The 15,646-nt window shown below is 56.2% G+C and overlaps 1 protein-coding gene across 3 annotated transcripts in view; it reads right to left on the bottom strand.

Annotated features, from left to right (window-relative positions):
* Positions 1–173: 173 nt before the first annotated feature.
* The window catches only part of TLN1 (talin 1), a 59,869-nt gene continuing 44,396 nt past the window's right edge, over positions 174–15,646 (bottom strand). For all 3 annotated transcript variants that reach the window (XM_083702536.1, XM_083702538.1, XM_083702537.1), the window contains 19 exons: positions 12,359–12,460; positions 11,365–11,535; positions 11,038–11,187; positions 10,324–10,425; positions 10,091–10,210; positions 9,625–9,771; positions 9,096–9,262; positions 8,821–9,004; positions 8,540–8,665; positions 8,112–8,228; positions 7,823–8,008; positions 6,144–6,251; positions 3,706–3,811; positions 3,397–3,521; positions 3,056–3,181; positions 2,576–2,638; positions 2,240–2,422; positions 1,452–1,580; positions 174–1,246 (listed from right to left, as the gene is read on the bottom strand). In XM_083702536.1, the coding sequence (XP_083558662.1) occupies positions 1,115–1,246; positions 1,452–1,580; positions 2,240–2,422; positions 2,576–2,638; positions 3,056–3,181; positions 3,397–3,521; positions 3,706–3,811; positions 6,144–6,251; positions 7,823–8,008; positions 8,112–8,228; positions 8,540–8,665; positions 8,821–9,004; positions 9,096–9,262; positions 9,625–9,771; positions 10,091–10,210; positions 10,324–10,425; positions 11,038–11,187; positions 11,365–11,535; positions 12,359–12,460 (2,544 nt within the window). In that variant the 3' untranslated portion in view covers positions 174–1,114. The remainder of the gene's footprint in view (positions 1,247–1,451; positions 1,581–2,239; positions 2,423–2,575; positions 2,639–3,055; positions 3,182–3,396; positions 3,522–3,705; positions 3,812–6,143; positions 6,252–7,822; positions 8,009–8,111; positions 8,229–8,539; positions 8,666–8,820; positions 9,005–9,095; positions 9,263–9,624; positions 9,772–10,090; positions 10,211–10,323; positions 10,426–11,037; positions 11,188–11,364; positions 11,536–12,358; positions 12,461–15,646) is intronic.

The following is a 15,646-nucleotide window of genomic DNA, read 5'->3' as shown; positions in this document are numbered from 1 at the left end:
GTGCCCCGGCCGCAGAGAATAAGGCAGGCACTAGACTGGCTCTGAAACTCTTTCCAATCTTCCTCCGGCTCTTCTTTCCCCACAGCTGAGCCCCATGCATCACCCTCAGGATGGTCGAGTGGGGAAGAGAGACCCAAAGGTTGCACCTGTTCCACACCACTGAGAGACGGAAGTTGCAGGGAAGCCAGTTTATTCAAGGCAGGCCCTTTGCAGGCCTGGGGGGTGGGGTGGGGGCGTGTCTGGTTCTTTGTGTGCTGATCACACACACCCCATAATCCATAGACTCATGCAACTGTATAGAGTTGGAAGGGACCCTAAGGGTCATCTAGCTCAACCCCCGGGACACAGGAGTCCCTCCACCCGCCTCCCTTGGATTCCCTGACATAGAAAGGACACAGGCGGCTTATGGATGTATCAAAATTACAAAAGGTGAGAAGACTCAGCAAGTGTGGGGGGGGAGGGGTTCAAAAAAAGGGGGGGTCGAGCCTTGTGGTTTGGGGGTTTGCAGCACAAAGCGAATTTGCTGCTGCTGCTGCTGTAATGGGGGGGGGGTCAGGCAAGTGGGTGCCAGAACCGGGGGGGGGGGGTGTTCTGGGCCCACACAGGCAGGCACTTGGGAACAAAGAGCAGCTATGACAAGAGAGGAGTGGGGTGCAGAGGCCTGGGGGGCAGCAGGCAGAGAGGGGGCTGAGGGGGGCTGCTGCCTCCACGCCCCCCTGGCTCCCATTTAAGGCACCCAATATTTGGTTGGAGTGGAGGCTAATCCACATTGCACAGTCAGGCCACAGGCAGCGACCCCCCCCCCCACCCTCCAGAGCGAGAGGCAGGCTGAGGAGCCAAGGCACAAGGAAGGAAGATTCCCGGAAGAAAAGGCAAGGGGGCCTGGGGAGCCTCTCCCCCCTCCCGACGCTCTCCCTGGAAGGGCAGTCCAGAGCGTGGCACGTGGTGGGGGCCGTGGGGCAGGGTAGGCGCAGGGTGGGCAGTGGCAGGCCCCCATCTCTCCCTGCTCGGGAGGAGGCCTGGCTGGTCCTTGCTGGGGGCGGGGGTGTCGGCATTAAATAGGGGAGCAGGGTGGGGCCGCAGCGGTGCTCAGGAGCAGAGGCGATGGCGGAGCTCAGTTTGGCCCTTCGTCCCGCAGCTCCGAGGGCAGGAACTTGTACTGCTGCTGCCGGATCATGGCCAGCTTCTTGCGTGCCTCCTCCAGCTCCCGCTCCTTGCGCAGCATCTCTTCCTGGGCAGCAATGATCTGGGGGGGGGGGGGAAACAGGGGAGACCGTCAGGTGGAGGGTGGAAGCAGCTGCCCCATTGCTTGCCAGCAGCGCCTACACTGGGGGGGGCACCTGGCACTCCCCCCTTCCTCGCTTGCAACCACTGGGGGGGCCAGAGTCCCACCTGCCTGCAAAGGCAGCCTCGGCCCCCTGTCCTCCCCCCAGCCCTCCCTGGGGACTCACCTGCGCAATCCCGCCCACCATCTTCTCCTTCACCACCACCGTCTCGTTCTCCTGGTCCTGGAAGGCGGCTGCTTTCTGAGCTGCCTTCACCAGGTTGTCGGATGCCCTCTTGACGGCGTTGCCAGCGGCCTGGAAGGGGGGGGAGAGAAAGAGGGCTGGGACTCGCCCCCAGGATACAGGCATGGGGGGCGGGAAGGGGCTGGCCAAAGGAGGCTCACCAGCCCTGGCTGCCTGCCCCAAACCAGACGCAGGAAACTTTTGGGATTATTATTATTATTATTTTGGTGTTGGGGTGTGCGATTAAGTCTGGAAATAAAACCTTCCTAGAGGGCAAAATATTCTAACAGCCACATCGCGAGGCATGAACTGCAGGAGAGCAGAGCTGCCCTGCGCTGTCCTTTCGCAGGACCCTCGCCCATTTCCCCTGCCCACATCCAACTGCCCCCCCATTTGGCTTATGCTGGACACAGGGTGCAGGGTGAGGGAGGGGTCGGCAGCGTGGGGGGGGGGGCCAGGGGAGACATGGCCCCCCCAAGCCCTTCCTGCCCACCCTTGAAGACTTGCTGCTCCCAGGATTTGGAGAGTTGGAAGGGATCCAAGGGTCATCTAGTCCAACCCCTGCAATGCAAGTCACAAAACGAGGGCCAAGGCCGTCCTGTACCACCTCCCAGGACTGTGCTGCAAGGGCGCAAGGCAGGTGGGCAGCATCAGCCGAGCGGCCCCCTCCCCTGTGCCCGACTTGGGTGTTCCCGAGGCCGCAAGCCTCCCCTGCCTCCCCGCTTGCTCACCTGCAGGCGCTTCATGGCCTCCGAGTCCTGATCCGCCTTGACCTTGCAAGCCACCAGCAGCTGGGCGGTGGAGGCAGCCACCTGCTTGGCGGAGGAGATGAGCTTCTCCTCGCTGGCGTGGCCCTGCACAGCCGCATTGGCCGCCTCACACAGGTTGTTGGTGGCAGCGGCCACCATCCGCGCCTTGGCAGGGGAGGAAGGAAAGCGAGTGAGCGGAGGGGGAAGCCGGCCGGCAGCTCACCCAGGCTCCCCTGCAAAGTGGCTGCAAGTGGGAACTGTGGCCCCTACAGGGGAAAAGGAGCCTCCTTCCCCCCCTTTGGTCCCCTTCATACTCACCGCTGAAATGAGGCCCTGGGACCACTGCCCGTCGTCCAGGGCGTTGGCAGGGATGGCACCCACCTGGCAACAGAGAAGGCGGTGGGGGGTGAGCCCAGATGGTCCGCAAGAGGCCAGGCCTCCCCCCAGATAGATAGATAGATAAACTTTATTTGCATTAGCCAACGGCCATAGCAACATAAAACAAGCAACGTATACAAATAAAATATATACAAATAAAAAAAGACAGCAATGGGTAAAAAGGGCAATCAAATGATCAAGATTATCATTCAGATAGTGGTCCTTAATCTCATTGCGCCCTCGATCAACCTAGCAACCTTTGCTGTTGATCTGATAAAAGAAAGAACAATGTGGCCTCAGATGGGCGGCCTGGGATGGTAAGTAAGAGTGGGTGATGATCTCATTCCTCAGATCTTTATAAAGGGGGCAGGACAGGAGAACATGAGCCACTGTCCCCCCCCCCCAGTCCACAGGACTCACCTTCCCTTGGGCCACCAGCTCTCTCTGGGCGGCTGAGGCTGCTTTCACCAAGGCGCTGGTTGCGGCCGCAATGGACTTGGCAGCCTCCAGAATCTGCTCCTCAAAGTTCAGGCTCTCGTCTGCCTGCTGTTGGGGGGAGAGCAGAGTCAGCGGGGAGAGAGGGGGGGATCACCTGGCATTGTTGCAGGATTTCGAAGCCCCCCCAAACCCCACATTCAGAGACCAGGCCAACAGACCCCTGGGAGGGACTAGGGTGGCCTCCAGCCGCAGCCCCTGGGCAGACGGGTGAGGGGGTGAGGGTGGCATCTGGGGGCCCTCCTGGGGACAGCCCAGCTACCCACCTTGGGCTTTGCCCGCGGCTTCAGCTGCTCCAGCTTCTTGGCGGCCGCCTCAATGGCAGCAGCGGCGCCCAGCAGCTCGTTCTCTGCGATGACGGTGGGATCCTCAGGGTCCACCCATTCCGTCCCTGGTGGGAGAGGGAAGCAGGAGTCAGGAGGACAGAGAGCCATTCCTCCCTCCCTCCCTCGGGAGCCCCAACAGGACCCCCCCACCCATTTTGTTCTGCCCCCTACTGGCTTCACTTTCTCCTGCTTCAGAGGGGTCCTTTCCGGAGAGGGGAAGCAGGGGGCCTCCCCGGGGGAACCACCCACCTTTCATGGCCTCCGCTGCCTGGATGAGCTCCGTCACTGAGCCGGCCACTCGCTTGGAGTACGCGGCCAGCTGCTGCTTCAGGTCATGGCTTGGTTTCTGGAGGATCTGGAGGAAGAGCGGGGGGGGGGGCGGACGGACAAGGGGTGAGCTGTGCCCAGACCCACAGGGGGCAGGGCGGAAGGTGGCGCATGTCTTGGGGAGGGGAGGGTTCCCCCTGGCAGGGACTCGCCTGCAGTAGGGCACCCAGGGGTGGGGGCCGTGGAAGACGTGGACACCCTGGAAAGAACCACAAGGGAGGCCCCCCCGGGGTGTAGGGGGTGAAGCCTGGGGAAAGGGGAAAGGAAGGTGCAAGAGGCTGAAGGAGGGAGGGGAGAAGGTGGAAAGAAGAGCAATGGAGGTTCAAGGCCGCACAGACTTCCCGGCTCCATGAGCTGCCCAGCAGCAGCAGAGCAAGCGGTCAGGAGACCCTGAAGCTGCCTCCCCTGGAGCAGGCTGGGCACCTCTTGTCCGTTTGCATTGCTTAGTGCAGAAAGTATTGATCTGATGTGCAGAGATCTTTCCTATTCTATTGAATTCAAGAGGTTCTGGAAGCTTCTCTGTGTGAAAGAAACAGGCAGAAGGTTCCTGGTGTTTGGGTTCTTCCTTCAGAGATGCTGAGTACAGTTGGTGTAAACTGGTTCTCTTATCTCTTTCAGTCAAGGTCATGCTGACTATAATAAGAGGCCAGAAGGAGCCTGTTTTTCTATCTCTTTTCCTTCTGGTGTTCTGTACATAGTATGCTTAGTGTTATGGTTTAGACTTACTATAAACTATTTTAAGTTTTAGTTAAGTCTGCTGCACCTTGATTTCTTATGGACAGGGCCAATCCTGAATGTATTGGATTTGTGACCATTATGCTCATTTGCCTTCAGGAGCAATAAAGCTCTGCTGGATGAAATATACCGTATTTTTCGCTCTATAACACGCACCCGACCATAACATGCAAATAGTTTTAAGAGGAAAACAAGAAAAAAAATTATTCTAAACGAAACAGTGGATGTATGATTTTTGTGATTCATGCTGTGGCCACAGACATGTGATCTGACGGTGAGTTTGGGGTGACCCAATGCAAAAATCCTGAGGATCCATGTGGATCCATGCTTTGTAACCACATTTTGCACCACTGCGGCCCCAGGCTACAGTTGGTGCGTGATTTTTTTGGTGCAAGCTGTAGCCATGGACATGATATGTGATCTGATGGTGAATTTGGGGTGACCCGGTGCAAAAATCCTGAGGATCCATGTGGATCCGTGCTTTGTAACCACGTTTTAGGTAGGGAGGGAAGGAAAAGCACTCAAAGGACAAGGAGCATGCTTGGGGTGTGTGGAGAAGGGTGCTGCTAATAATGCAGGCGAGGGGTTTAAGGGGAGAAGGCTCCTCTCCTCTCCCACTTTGCTCCTTTGAAGCAAGCAGGCTCCCTGTCCCTCTCTCCTCCCCACTCCCCACTCTTCTCCCGCTTTGCTGTTTCAAAGCGAGCCACGGAGGAGGGAAGGAAGGGGAACCATGGATCCTCTGCTCATGACTGCAGCAGATCCCCCTGCCATCTGTAGGCATTCGCTCCATAACACACACAGACATTTCCCCATACTTTCTAGGAGGAAAAAAGTGAGTGTTATGGTGCAAAAAATACGGTAATTGCCTCCGGTCTATTTTTGGGGAATCTGCAACGTGCTTGTTGCTCTGCTAACTACACATCACAGTTCTGCTCTGGATCAATATTGAGTAGGATTTCAATGACACCTCTAAGGGAGGCTGCTTGCCCTCAGATCTCAGAATCGCAAGATTTAAAGGGACCCCAAGGGCTCATCTAGTCCAACCCTTTGCAGTGCAGGAATCCCAGCTGCCCTGACCCCGGGGAGCAAGAAACCTTCTGGGCTGCACCCCTGAGAATGGGAAGACCTTCTATTGCCCCTCTTTCCCGCAACACAGAGAGGCAGGCAAAACTGCCGGCTCAAGCTAGTCATGGCAGAACCAGGATTAGAACCCAGAACACCACTGCCCACCCCTGACCCAAGTGAGATGTTAGCCACACTGCAGCCAGGACTGGCTCCCTGCGGTTATTCGCCACGGCATCCCAGAATCCAACACAGCACAGCAGAACGGCAGGCACACAGCAGGGCCCAGAGTTAAGGGGGGCAGGAGAGCCTGGCTCACCCCTCCCTTCTGCCAGGAGACTCTCCCCCCATGCGCGTGAGCACACCCCCCCAGGTGCCACACACTCCCATGCAGGGCACTCCATACTCACAGGCTGCCCCGAAGAAAAAGAGAGAGGAGAGAGAGAGAGAGAAAGGGGGTGAGCAGGGAGGAGGAGGAGGCTGCTGGGGGGCAAAGGGCCCCCGTCCCGAGATCCAGCCTCTGCCACGCAGGGTACAGGGCAGAGGGAGGCACCTGCACTCACCACCAGCACGTGCTCCAGCAACTCCAGGTAACCGTTGGCACACTCCTTGCCAAAGCGCAGTGCCCGCTGCCGAACCTCCGCGTTGGCCTCTGGGTGGTAGGCAGCCTCCTGCAAAAGCCCCAAGGGTGAGAAACAGCCTAATGCAGGAGCCTGGCAGGGACCCCAAAGGCCATCTAGTCTAGGGTTGACACATGTCTGGTTTCTCCAGACAGGTCCTCTTTTTGGGGTGCAACATCTCAGTCTTGGGCGAATTTTTTGAATTTGCCAAAATGTCTGGGTTCTTGCACCCTGATGTTGGGAAAGATGGAGGGCACAAGGAGAAGGGGACGGCAGAGGACGAGATGGTTGGATAGTGTTTTCGAGGTTACCAGCATGAGTTTGAGCAAACTGCGGGAGGCAGTGGAGGACAGAGGTGCCTGGCGTTCTCTGGTCCATGGGGACACGAAGAGTCGGACACGACTAAACGACTAAACAACAACAACTGGGTTCTTGCAAAAAAAGCCAGGAAGTGTGCATGCGAGGATCACTCTTAACCTTTTCCTATTTCTACAGTGCGCCCACATGGTGCATTTTGGGATTGGGCTCGTCATCAAACGGCAGATTGGCTGCTACTGGTCCTGACCTCTGTTGGCCACACTGGTGCCAGTAAGCTGCCCGTGAGCAGATGGGAAAAACTCCCTGGAGGGGGGTCTCTGCTGGCCCCTTCTTGCTCTGTTTCCCCTTCCCACTCCAGTGCCTTGTCCATTGATTGCAACTAAGCTGACTCTATTTTGCAATATCAGAAAGATCTGAGAAAAGAAAGAGAGCGCTGGCTAGGAAAGAGGACTCCCCCCCCCCCAGCTCTCTCTGTCCTAATTAAAAGCTTTGGGGGCATTTGGAGATGAACCAACTCACCTCGGCTTCCTCTAAACACACTTCTTGACTGTAAGTTAAAATACACAGCTCTCATGGAAGGCCAGGAAACCCCCCCCCCCTCCTCATTTTTGTGTGTGGGGTGTGTGCCCTATTTTATACATCTCAAAATCTTAGCAGACTGAAGAACCTAGAAAAGAAAGTGTTGGGGGTTGTGTGGGGGGGGGGGGAAGAGTGAAGGAAATGGCAGAAGCACTGGGCACCCCATTTCCCCCCTAAAAGCTTTGCTCCTTTCCTTTGGTCACCGTTCTGCTTGGATCTTCATATTGTATTTCTTCTTGCCCTTATGTGACCTCCAAACCAAGGAGATAAGTAACTATACAACCTTTAGAAGACATTTGAAGGCAGCCCTGTGCAGATTATAAATGTTCCATGTTTTATTATGTTTTTATATATGTTGGAAGCCACCCAGAGTGGCTGGGGAAACTCAGTTGGGTGGGCGAGGTATAAATAATAAAATTATTATTATTGAATAGGATGTCCCTATTTTCACTGGAAACATGCTTGAGGGTACAGTGTGCCCAGTGTGTGTGTGCCATGGAAGGTGAGGGGGCTCCATGTCCTCTTTTTCGCTCTTCAAAATAAGGCAACCCTATTCTAGTCCAACACTCAGAATTTCAGGATTCACACCTGGAGCCTCGTAAATGCACTGTCCCCCCCAGCCCTCCGCTGACCATCCAAAGGGGTCCTGTGACCTTGGCCCACCTGCTTCCAAAGATGCCCCCCTTCAGCTCCCCCCACCATGAGCACGCCCCTCCGCTCCCCACCTTGCAAGAGCGCAGCATGTCGGCGATGGCGCGCCGGCTCAGGTTGGCCGTGGCGATCACGTCCTCCTGCCGGCACGAGTTGCCAGCTGCCACAGCCTTGGCGGTCGCCATGGTGATGCCTTTGGTCATGCGGATGAAGTCCTCTGGCGTCGAGGTCTTGGCGGGCGGCACCTGGGAGCAGAAGACCTGCGGGGGATGGGAGGTGGTCAGCCTGGCCAGGAGAGGAGGTAGAGGGTGGGGCAGAGCAAGGGGGCAGCAGCCCCAGCCCCCCTCCCACCAACACACTCACCGCAAGCTCCTGGCGGATGTGCTCAATTGTGGCTTCCAGCGCTCGGGTCCCCTTGGTGGCTTCGTCCTCCACGGCCTTCACTGTCTTCAGCAGCGAGGTGACGTTGGTGACCATCACCTGCCAAGCAGGAAAAGGGTGGCCTTTGGGGGGGGGAGGAATAGGGCTCCCTGCTCCCTACCGCCCTGGGGGAACTTCCTCCCTTGTGTGACCATAGAATCTAAGCATTGCAGAGGGGGAAGGGACCCCTGGGGGTCATCCAGTACAACCCCTGCCATGTCACAACCAAATCACCCCTGAGCGGTGGCCATCCAAGCTCTGCTTAAAAACCCCCAAGGAAGGAGAGCACACCGCCTTCTGAGAGCCTGCCTTCCCTACAGACCCCACTCTGCCCCACACACATGCCCATGGCCTGCTGCAGAGCCTCCTACCTTGGCCGAGTTCTTCAGCTGGTAGACAGCTGGGTCATCGCCAGACTTGCCCGCGGCAGCCTTGGTGGCGCTGATCAGGTCCCCGAGGGCCTTGGCCACGTCCTTCACGGCATTGATCAAGACCACCTGAGCGCAGAGAGGAGAGAAGGAGGACATGAGCAGAGCCTGCAGCTGGATCAGGCCCAAGAGGGTCCCCCCACGGGAAGCCAGCAAGCAAGAGTCGAGCGCAAGAGCCCTTGGGTGGTCAAGGGAAGGACAGACCCAGCCATGGTGGCCCTTACCTGCGTCTCGGGGTCCTCGGAGCCCAGGCTGGCGGCCCCCAGCTTCACCACCTCTGAGAGGCGTGTGATGGTGGCCACAGAGGACTGGGCAGCCTGTGCCAGCTTCTCCTGGCTGGCCGTGGCGTTCTGCACCAGCACCTTGGTGTCCTCCACCAGGGCCTTGGCCGTCTTCAGGATGCCCTCCCTGCCAAAGAAATGGGGTGGGGGGTTAAGAGGTGGCCAGGAATTCTGGAAGGCCTGTTGGAGGCCGCACAGGAACTGCTGGGGGGCGCTACCTGTGGTCGGCAAAGGTCTCTGCGTTTTCGCGGTTGAGGGTCCCGGCTGTGGCAAACATGATGGTGGTGTCCAGATCTGCGATGATGCCAGAGACAGCGCTGGCTGCTGTGATGCAGGCCTGGGTTCCCCGGTTGCCTGCCTGGAGGGCGGCCAAGACGTGGGATACCTGCGGAGGGAGAGAGGACACTTGGCCTCCCATTGGCACTGGGCTAACCCCCAACACCGTCCCAGGAGAGGATCCCAGGGGGAGGTGACCATGCAGGCGTGTGTTGGTGCGGGAAAATGTTAGGAGGGGATCTGTTCCCACAGTGGCTGACCAAATGCCCAAAGGGAAAGCAGCACGCAGGATCTGAGCATGAGAGCCGCTCTCCCCACCTGCGGTTTCTGGCCGCTGGCATTTGGAAGCACTGCTGCCTCCGAGGGGAGAGCCCGGCTGGCAGAGCCAGCTCCTCTTCCCAGAGGCCACTGGGTGCTGGTGCCCCTGGGCCCTGGCCTCCCTCCCCCCCCCAAGCCCAGGCAGGCAGGCACCTTCTCGGAGACCCTGCGGGCGCACTCAATCAGCTCCTTCTTGGTGTAGGTGTCGCTGGGGCTGCACTGGAGGGCTCCCGCCTTCGTAACCAGCGCCGCACAGCCGTGGCCCAACTCCTGCACCCGGTTCTTAATGTGGGAGCCAATCTGGAGGGGAAAGAAGGCTGTGGGAGACTGGCTGCGTGGCCCTCATCTTCTGCCCACACCTCCGTGTGCGGCCACTGCTTCTCTCCCCCAGCCCCACAAGACCTCCAGCCACCCCTTCCCCCATTCCAGCCGCCAGAGGTGACCAGGTCCTTCTCAGCCAACCCACTTGGGGGCGCTTCTGGGTTTAGGAAGAGAAGGCAGAAGAACCCAACGTTTGATGCCCTGCCAGGCCAAGACTCACAGCTCTGGGCAAATCAACCAGCTGCCCACCACATCCCTGTCCCACTGCCCAACCACCAGGGACGTCCCCCCTCCTCACCTCATCGTTCTCAGCCGTGATGGCAGCCGGCTTAGCCTGGAGCGCCAGCTGTCCGTAGTCGCTGGTGAGCTGGTTGGCCAAGGTGCCCAGTTCGTCCGGGTTGGTGGTGGATTTGGTGACCTGGAAGAGAGGAGGGACAGTTGGAGGGGGAAGAAGAGAGGGGCACCCCCAAATCCTGGCAGAAGGAAGAGGGGCTTGGCCCAGATCCCCCCACAACACCCCCAATGCCTCACCATCTCCTGGACGGTCACAGCTATGGCCTTGGCAGTCTTCACCATGGTGGTCTGGTAGTCCACAAAGGTCCCCTCTGGCTCTCCCACCGGGCCCTCATCCAGCTGGGTGGGAAGAAAGAGAAACGTCTCCTTTCAGAGGACACCAAGGCCGCCTCTGACCCCCAAGCAGCTGAGCTCCACTGCTGGCCCTGAAAGCACCTCGGCCTCTGAGCTCTCTGCAGCAGGAGGCCCACCCCTGGACCCAAGAGGCACCCAAGAAGCTCCCAAGGCCTTTCTGGAGACAGCCCTGTGGGGGGAAGCCTGGAAGGGAGTGCCCTTTAATCCAAGGTGGTGGGTTGGAACAAAGGCACCGGGAATTCCAACGTAAAAGGGAGTAGACGTGGAATGGAAATCAATCCAGCAAACACAATCGACTTCCGGCGAGAGGAAAGGCCAGATGGACCGTCTTTCTGATTGCTCTCTGCTGACAGATCATTACATGGTGATTGACAGCAATCAGACAGAAGGTCTGGTGATCAAATCACTCTGGGATAAAGTCACGCAAATGCTCTGACCAAGGCTGTTTGAGCCAAGGAACTGAAATCATGTTCAAATGCCACATAATAATACTTTATGGGTATAAGATCTACATCTTCTCTTTCTGAAACATTTATGGGACAAGATAATCTGTAACTTAAAGAGTTAAAGAGTTGCGCTTTGGGGAAGGAGTCGCACCTGGTTGATGGCTTGAGTGATGGAGTCCACCATGCCACCAACCACGCCTGCTGCGCTGGCCGCCTCGTTCAGGGTGGCCGTCAGGTCCTCCACGGCCTCCTTCATCATCTGCGCTGACTCCTCGAGGGCTTCCTGCGTGTGGGCTGCTTGCTGTGGGGGGGAGGGGAGAAGGTGATGCATCACCTGCTCTCCCAGAGGCGCCCCAATGCTCATCATCCACAGGTGAAGGCTCTCTGCCGCTCCCCACCTGAGCAGACACTGGTGTGGCGCTCCCCACCTGCCCGGCCGAGCCAGCCTCCCTCTCCCTGCCCCACACCAAGCTGGCACCTTGGGGTTCCCTCCGGCCTCCTTGGCCGTGTAGAGCATCTGCAGGGCCGACTCTGCCAGCGTCTTGGTCTGGTCCAGGAGGTTCATCTGCTGCTGGCTGTTGAGGGTCTTGGAGGCAGCCCCCACGGCCGCCAGAACCAGCGGCTGAAAGTACTGAGCCAGCTGAGAGACCTGGAGGGAGAGAAGGGGCAGGTGAACAGAAGCCGAATCCCAGTCTCCCTGGCAGGGGGCACACAGCGCCAGGGAGGCCAGCCCTCCTGCAGCTCCTGCCTTAGGCACCCTGGGTGCAGAAGAGGGCCATGTCCCAGAGAGGACACCCCCCAACGTTTTTTGTCATGTGATTCAGTCACAATGAGCATAACCTCAGCAGAAGAGGAGGAAGGAGAGGCGAAGGGGCTGCTCTGGCACTTCCCTTCAGCGGCCTGAAGAGTCTGCCAGGAGAACCCCTCACATGCCACTCTATGCCACAGGAGGGCAGGAGATCTCCCCAGCGAGCGCCAGGGGCCAAGGACTGAGTTTGCTGCTTTGCTCATCAGCCTGGTTGCCACGGCATTGAATGCAAAGCCACAGGTACACCAGGGAACCTGGAGAAGAGCTCTCTGGCCACACCTGAGGCCTCAATGCCAGGGCAGCTGGACTGCCCTTCGCTCTCCCGCCTGCAGCTCCTTCCAGAATCCCAGGCCCACAGAAGCTCCCTCTCTGGCACCAGACGTCCAAAGCCTCCCCCCCTTTGCTTGCTGGTATTCTTCCCCACTCCAGATATGCCATCATCCCTCGCAGGAAGAGCCCAAGCCAGGCCACTGGCCCCTCTGGCGCAGGGCTTCCTGCACAGGCTGGCAGCAGTGGCTCTGCAGGGATTCAGGCAGGTGGGCTGCCAGTGGGGATGGAAGCAGGAACCTTCTGCCTGCCCAGCAGCTGCTCTGGCCCTTCCCCACCAGCAACTCTCGTTAGGCAGCCCTTGGCTCTGCCCCCCACCAGCCCCCCACCCTCTTACCTTGTGCCCCAGCTGAGAGGCCTCGGCTCGCGCTGCCCCAGCCACCGGCTCAATGAGGTTGCTGATCTCCTGGACGGCCGTGAGCATCTGGTTGTGCAGGGCCTGCGAGGCAGAAGGGAGGGAGGGAGAGTTCCTGGCAGGCCCATCTGGGGGAAAGGGCACAAAGCCCACCCACCTGCTGCCGTGAGTGGGGAAGACCCAGCTGCTCAGAGTCAGAGCCCCACAGGTTCCCCCCCCCCACAAACACTAGAGCCCAGCAATCCCTGCGGCACACGACGGTTGCTCTTGACTGGGAAAGTGTTGCAGGCACGGCAAAGGGACTGGGCAGGATTTGTCCCATGTGGGCTGTGGGCCCGTTTTTCACCAGTAAAAATGACTGGCCCCCTGCCCACCACTGGCATCCTGGATGGCGGCTAATGGATTGGGGTTGAATCCTGACAAGACAGTGTTAGGGTATAGTTCCATTCCACCTTAAAAGGGTCAGGCATGACTGTTGTGTATCACATGCCCGTTTACTTCCAGCACAGTCTGCTGGGAACTTCCGTTGTATGTTGCTTTTGCTATACTGCTGTTTTGCTGGACGCGAAAGCAATCAGACATGTTTTCTTTTGTTCCTGAGCTATGCTGAATAAAATGCTGTTCATTTTGCTTGCACATCTCTCTGTCCGCCTCTTCTACTGTGAGGTGATTTACACACTCTGCTGACAGAGTGGGAACAGGTCTCTAAACGTATCTGAGGCTCGTGTCGCTGACTGACTGATGCTGTTCCATGGGAGATGGGTGATCGTCCAGAGCCAGCTGGGGGCCTGCCTGATGCCCCCGTCTCCCTGGCAGTATCCCAACAGACAGAAGTACTGTTTTTGGGTGACAGGAGGCAGGCAGGTGTGGAGGATTCCCTGGTCCTGAAGGGGGCAACTGTGCCCCTGAAGGACCAGGTACACAGCCTGGGAGTCATTCTGGACTCACAACTGTCCAAGGAGGCGGTCAATTCTGTGTCCAGGGCAGCTATCTACCAGCTCCACCTGGTACGCAGGCTGAGGTCCTACCTGCCCGCGAACTGTCTCTCCAGAGGGGTTCGTGCTCTGGTTATCTCCCACTTGGACTACTGCAATGCGCTGTATGTGGGGCTACCTTTGAAGGTGACCCGGAAACTACAACTAATCCAGAATACGGCAGCTAGACTGGTGACTGGGAGCTGCCACTGAGATCACATAACACCGGTCCTGAAAGACCTACATTGGCTCCCAGTACGTTTCCAAGCACAATTCAAAGTGTTGGTGCTGGGGGACTTCCGGTCGGCGCCAGCGCTTAATGGCGGTCCTCCTTTCGAGCTCCGGAGGAGGACTGCTCCACGAGTTCGGGTCTGACCGCTACGGCGAAGCGGGGACCCTCAAAAATCACAGGCGCGGAAGCCTGTAAGCAAGGAGACTCGGCGGGCACCATTTGCGCCCCCCTTTACTGCAAAAGAGCCTTTTTAAAGGCTCCGGAGCGGCATCGGGTGTGCGCGCGGTGCTGAGAGTCGCTACCCAGCCCGTGGAGTGAAGCTGCGTCGCCATGAGCGGAGAGCGCCGATTCCTTCCTGAAATTTGGAATTGAACTTGAATACCCGTAAGTAGGATTGAAAGGCTTACTGGGACTTTAAAAATATCCTTGAAATTTGGCCGAAAACGGGAAGGTAAAAATTAAGGAAGTCTGCCTTCCCCGGACTGCATAACAGCTAAAACAACGAAATTACAAAGCTGCAATCCGATGAAAATTAAATTAAATTGAAAACTATTTAACCTGGACATTGAACTTGAACCTCCCCTTAGCAGGCAGGAGCAAGCGGGAAGAGAGGAGGATTTTGTATAACCTGCATGGAAAAAGTGAAGGGAAAAGTTTTCTGCTGTTTTCGACTCTTGGAACGGACTGCCTACAGAGCAAGGCACCGAGACAGTGAACTGTCATTTGGGATTTGCTACAAAGTTGGGACTTTATTTGTTACAAGTTTGGGACTTTATTGAAACTATTAACTGACAGCTTTGACACATTGGAAGATTGTTGCTAAAAAAACTTTTTTAGAGACTTTCTGTTTTTGTTCCTTTGTCTATTGGATCCTCTGGAATACCCCCTCTAGAGGGCTGAGAGGTAACAGTTGCAAAACAGACTGTAAAGAACAAGTCAGTGGATTTTTCCATTTAAAAGCTGTTCCTGTGGGAACGACCTTGGGACATGAGTGGCCCAGCAGAAGAGATAACAACAAGAGCTAAAAGTAAAATTGCACAAAAGAAAAGGGGCTCAATATCAAGCCTACTGCCAGCAGGTCCAGCTGGGCAGGAAAAAGTGACAACTATTTCTATGGATCCAGTGACACAAGCATTAGTCAAAATAAATGAATCTTTAGAAGCCTTGACAAAGCAGAGTACTGAAAATACTAAACACCTGACAGAACTTTCAACAAAATTAGATTTGAATACTAAAAGTATTACATCTAATACAGAAATTATAAATAAATTGATTGACGAAAACTCCACAACTCGAAAAATTGCTGAAGAAGCTAAAACTACTGCAGAAACTACACAGGAAAAATTAGTACCAGTCTGTAAAAAGTTGGATGAACATGAGGCGGCCTTGTCTTTGCTGGAACTACAGAGGAAGGAGAGGAACCTGAGATTGAGGCTAGTCCCTGAAAGTGAAAAGGACAACTTGGTGGACTTTCTCACAAAAGAGCTTTCGGAATTCTGGCAGGTAAACTTGGAGGAAGAAGAATTTAAGATAACAGCTGCCTTCAGACTGGGTAGGAGACAAAATAGAAAGAGTCCAAGGGATTGTCTGATAACTTTAAGATCCAAAGAGGAAAGGGATAAAATACTAAATTTACATTATCAAAAAACTCTGGAGATTGAAGATGCTTTTGTGCAAATCTATAAGGACATCCCTAAGTACATTTTGGAGGCGAGAACTTATTACAAGGACTTGGTTTACCTGCTGAAAAAGAACGTTATACTTTTTAGGTGGGAATATCCACAAGGTTTGTCTTTCAACTACAAAGGAAAGAAAGTAAAAATAAGAACAGTTCAAGACAAAGAACAATTCCTGGAAAAAAACGAGGAGGACCTTCAGAAGGGAGTGGTGGCACCGACTCCAGAAGCAGATATTTTGAACTTAACATTTGGACTTAAACCACCGACAGAGGAAGAACAACTGCAGGGAGCAGTTGGAGGAGCAACCAACTAAATAACAAGATGGCTCTGCAATTTCTAAGTTGGAATTGTAATGGACTGAACCTTCCCAGAAAAAGCCGTGAGG

Source organism: Podarcis gaigeae (assembly GCF_964106915.1).
Source record: "Podarcis gaigeae genome assembly, chromosome: 11".
NCBI lineage: Eukaryota > Metazoa > Chordata > Lepidosauria > Squamata > Lacertidae > Podarcis > Podarcis gaigeae.
This window is presented reverse-complemented; position numbering and strand designations above follow the sequence as displayed.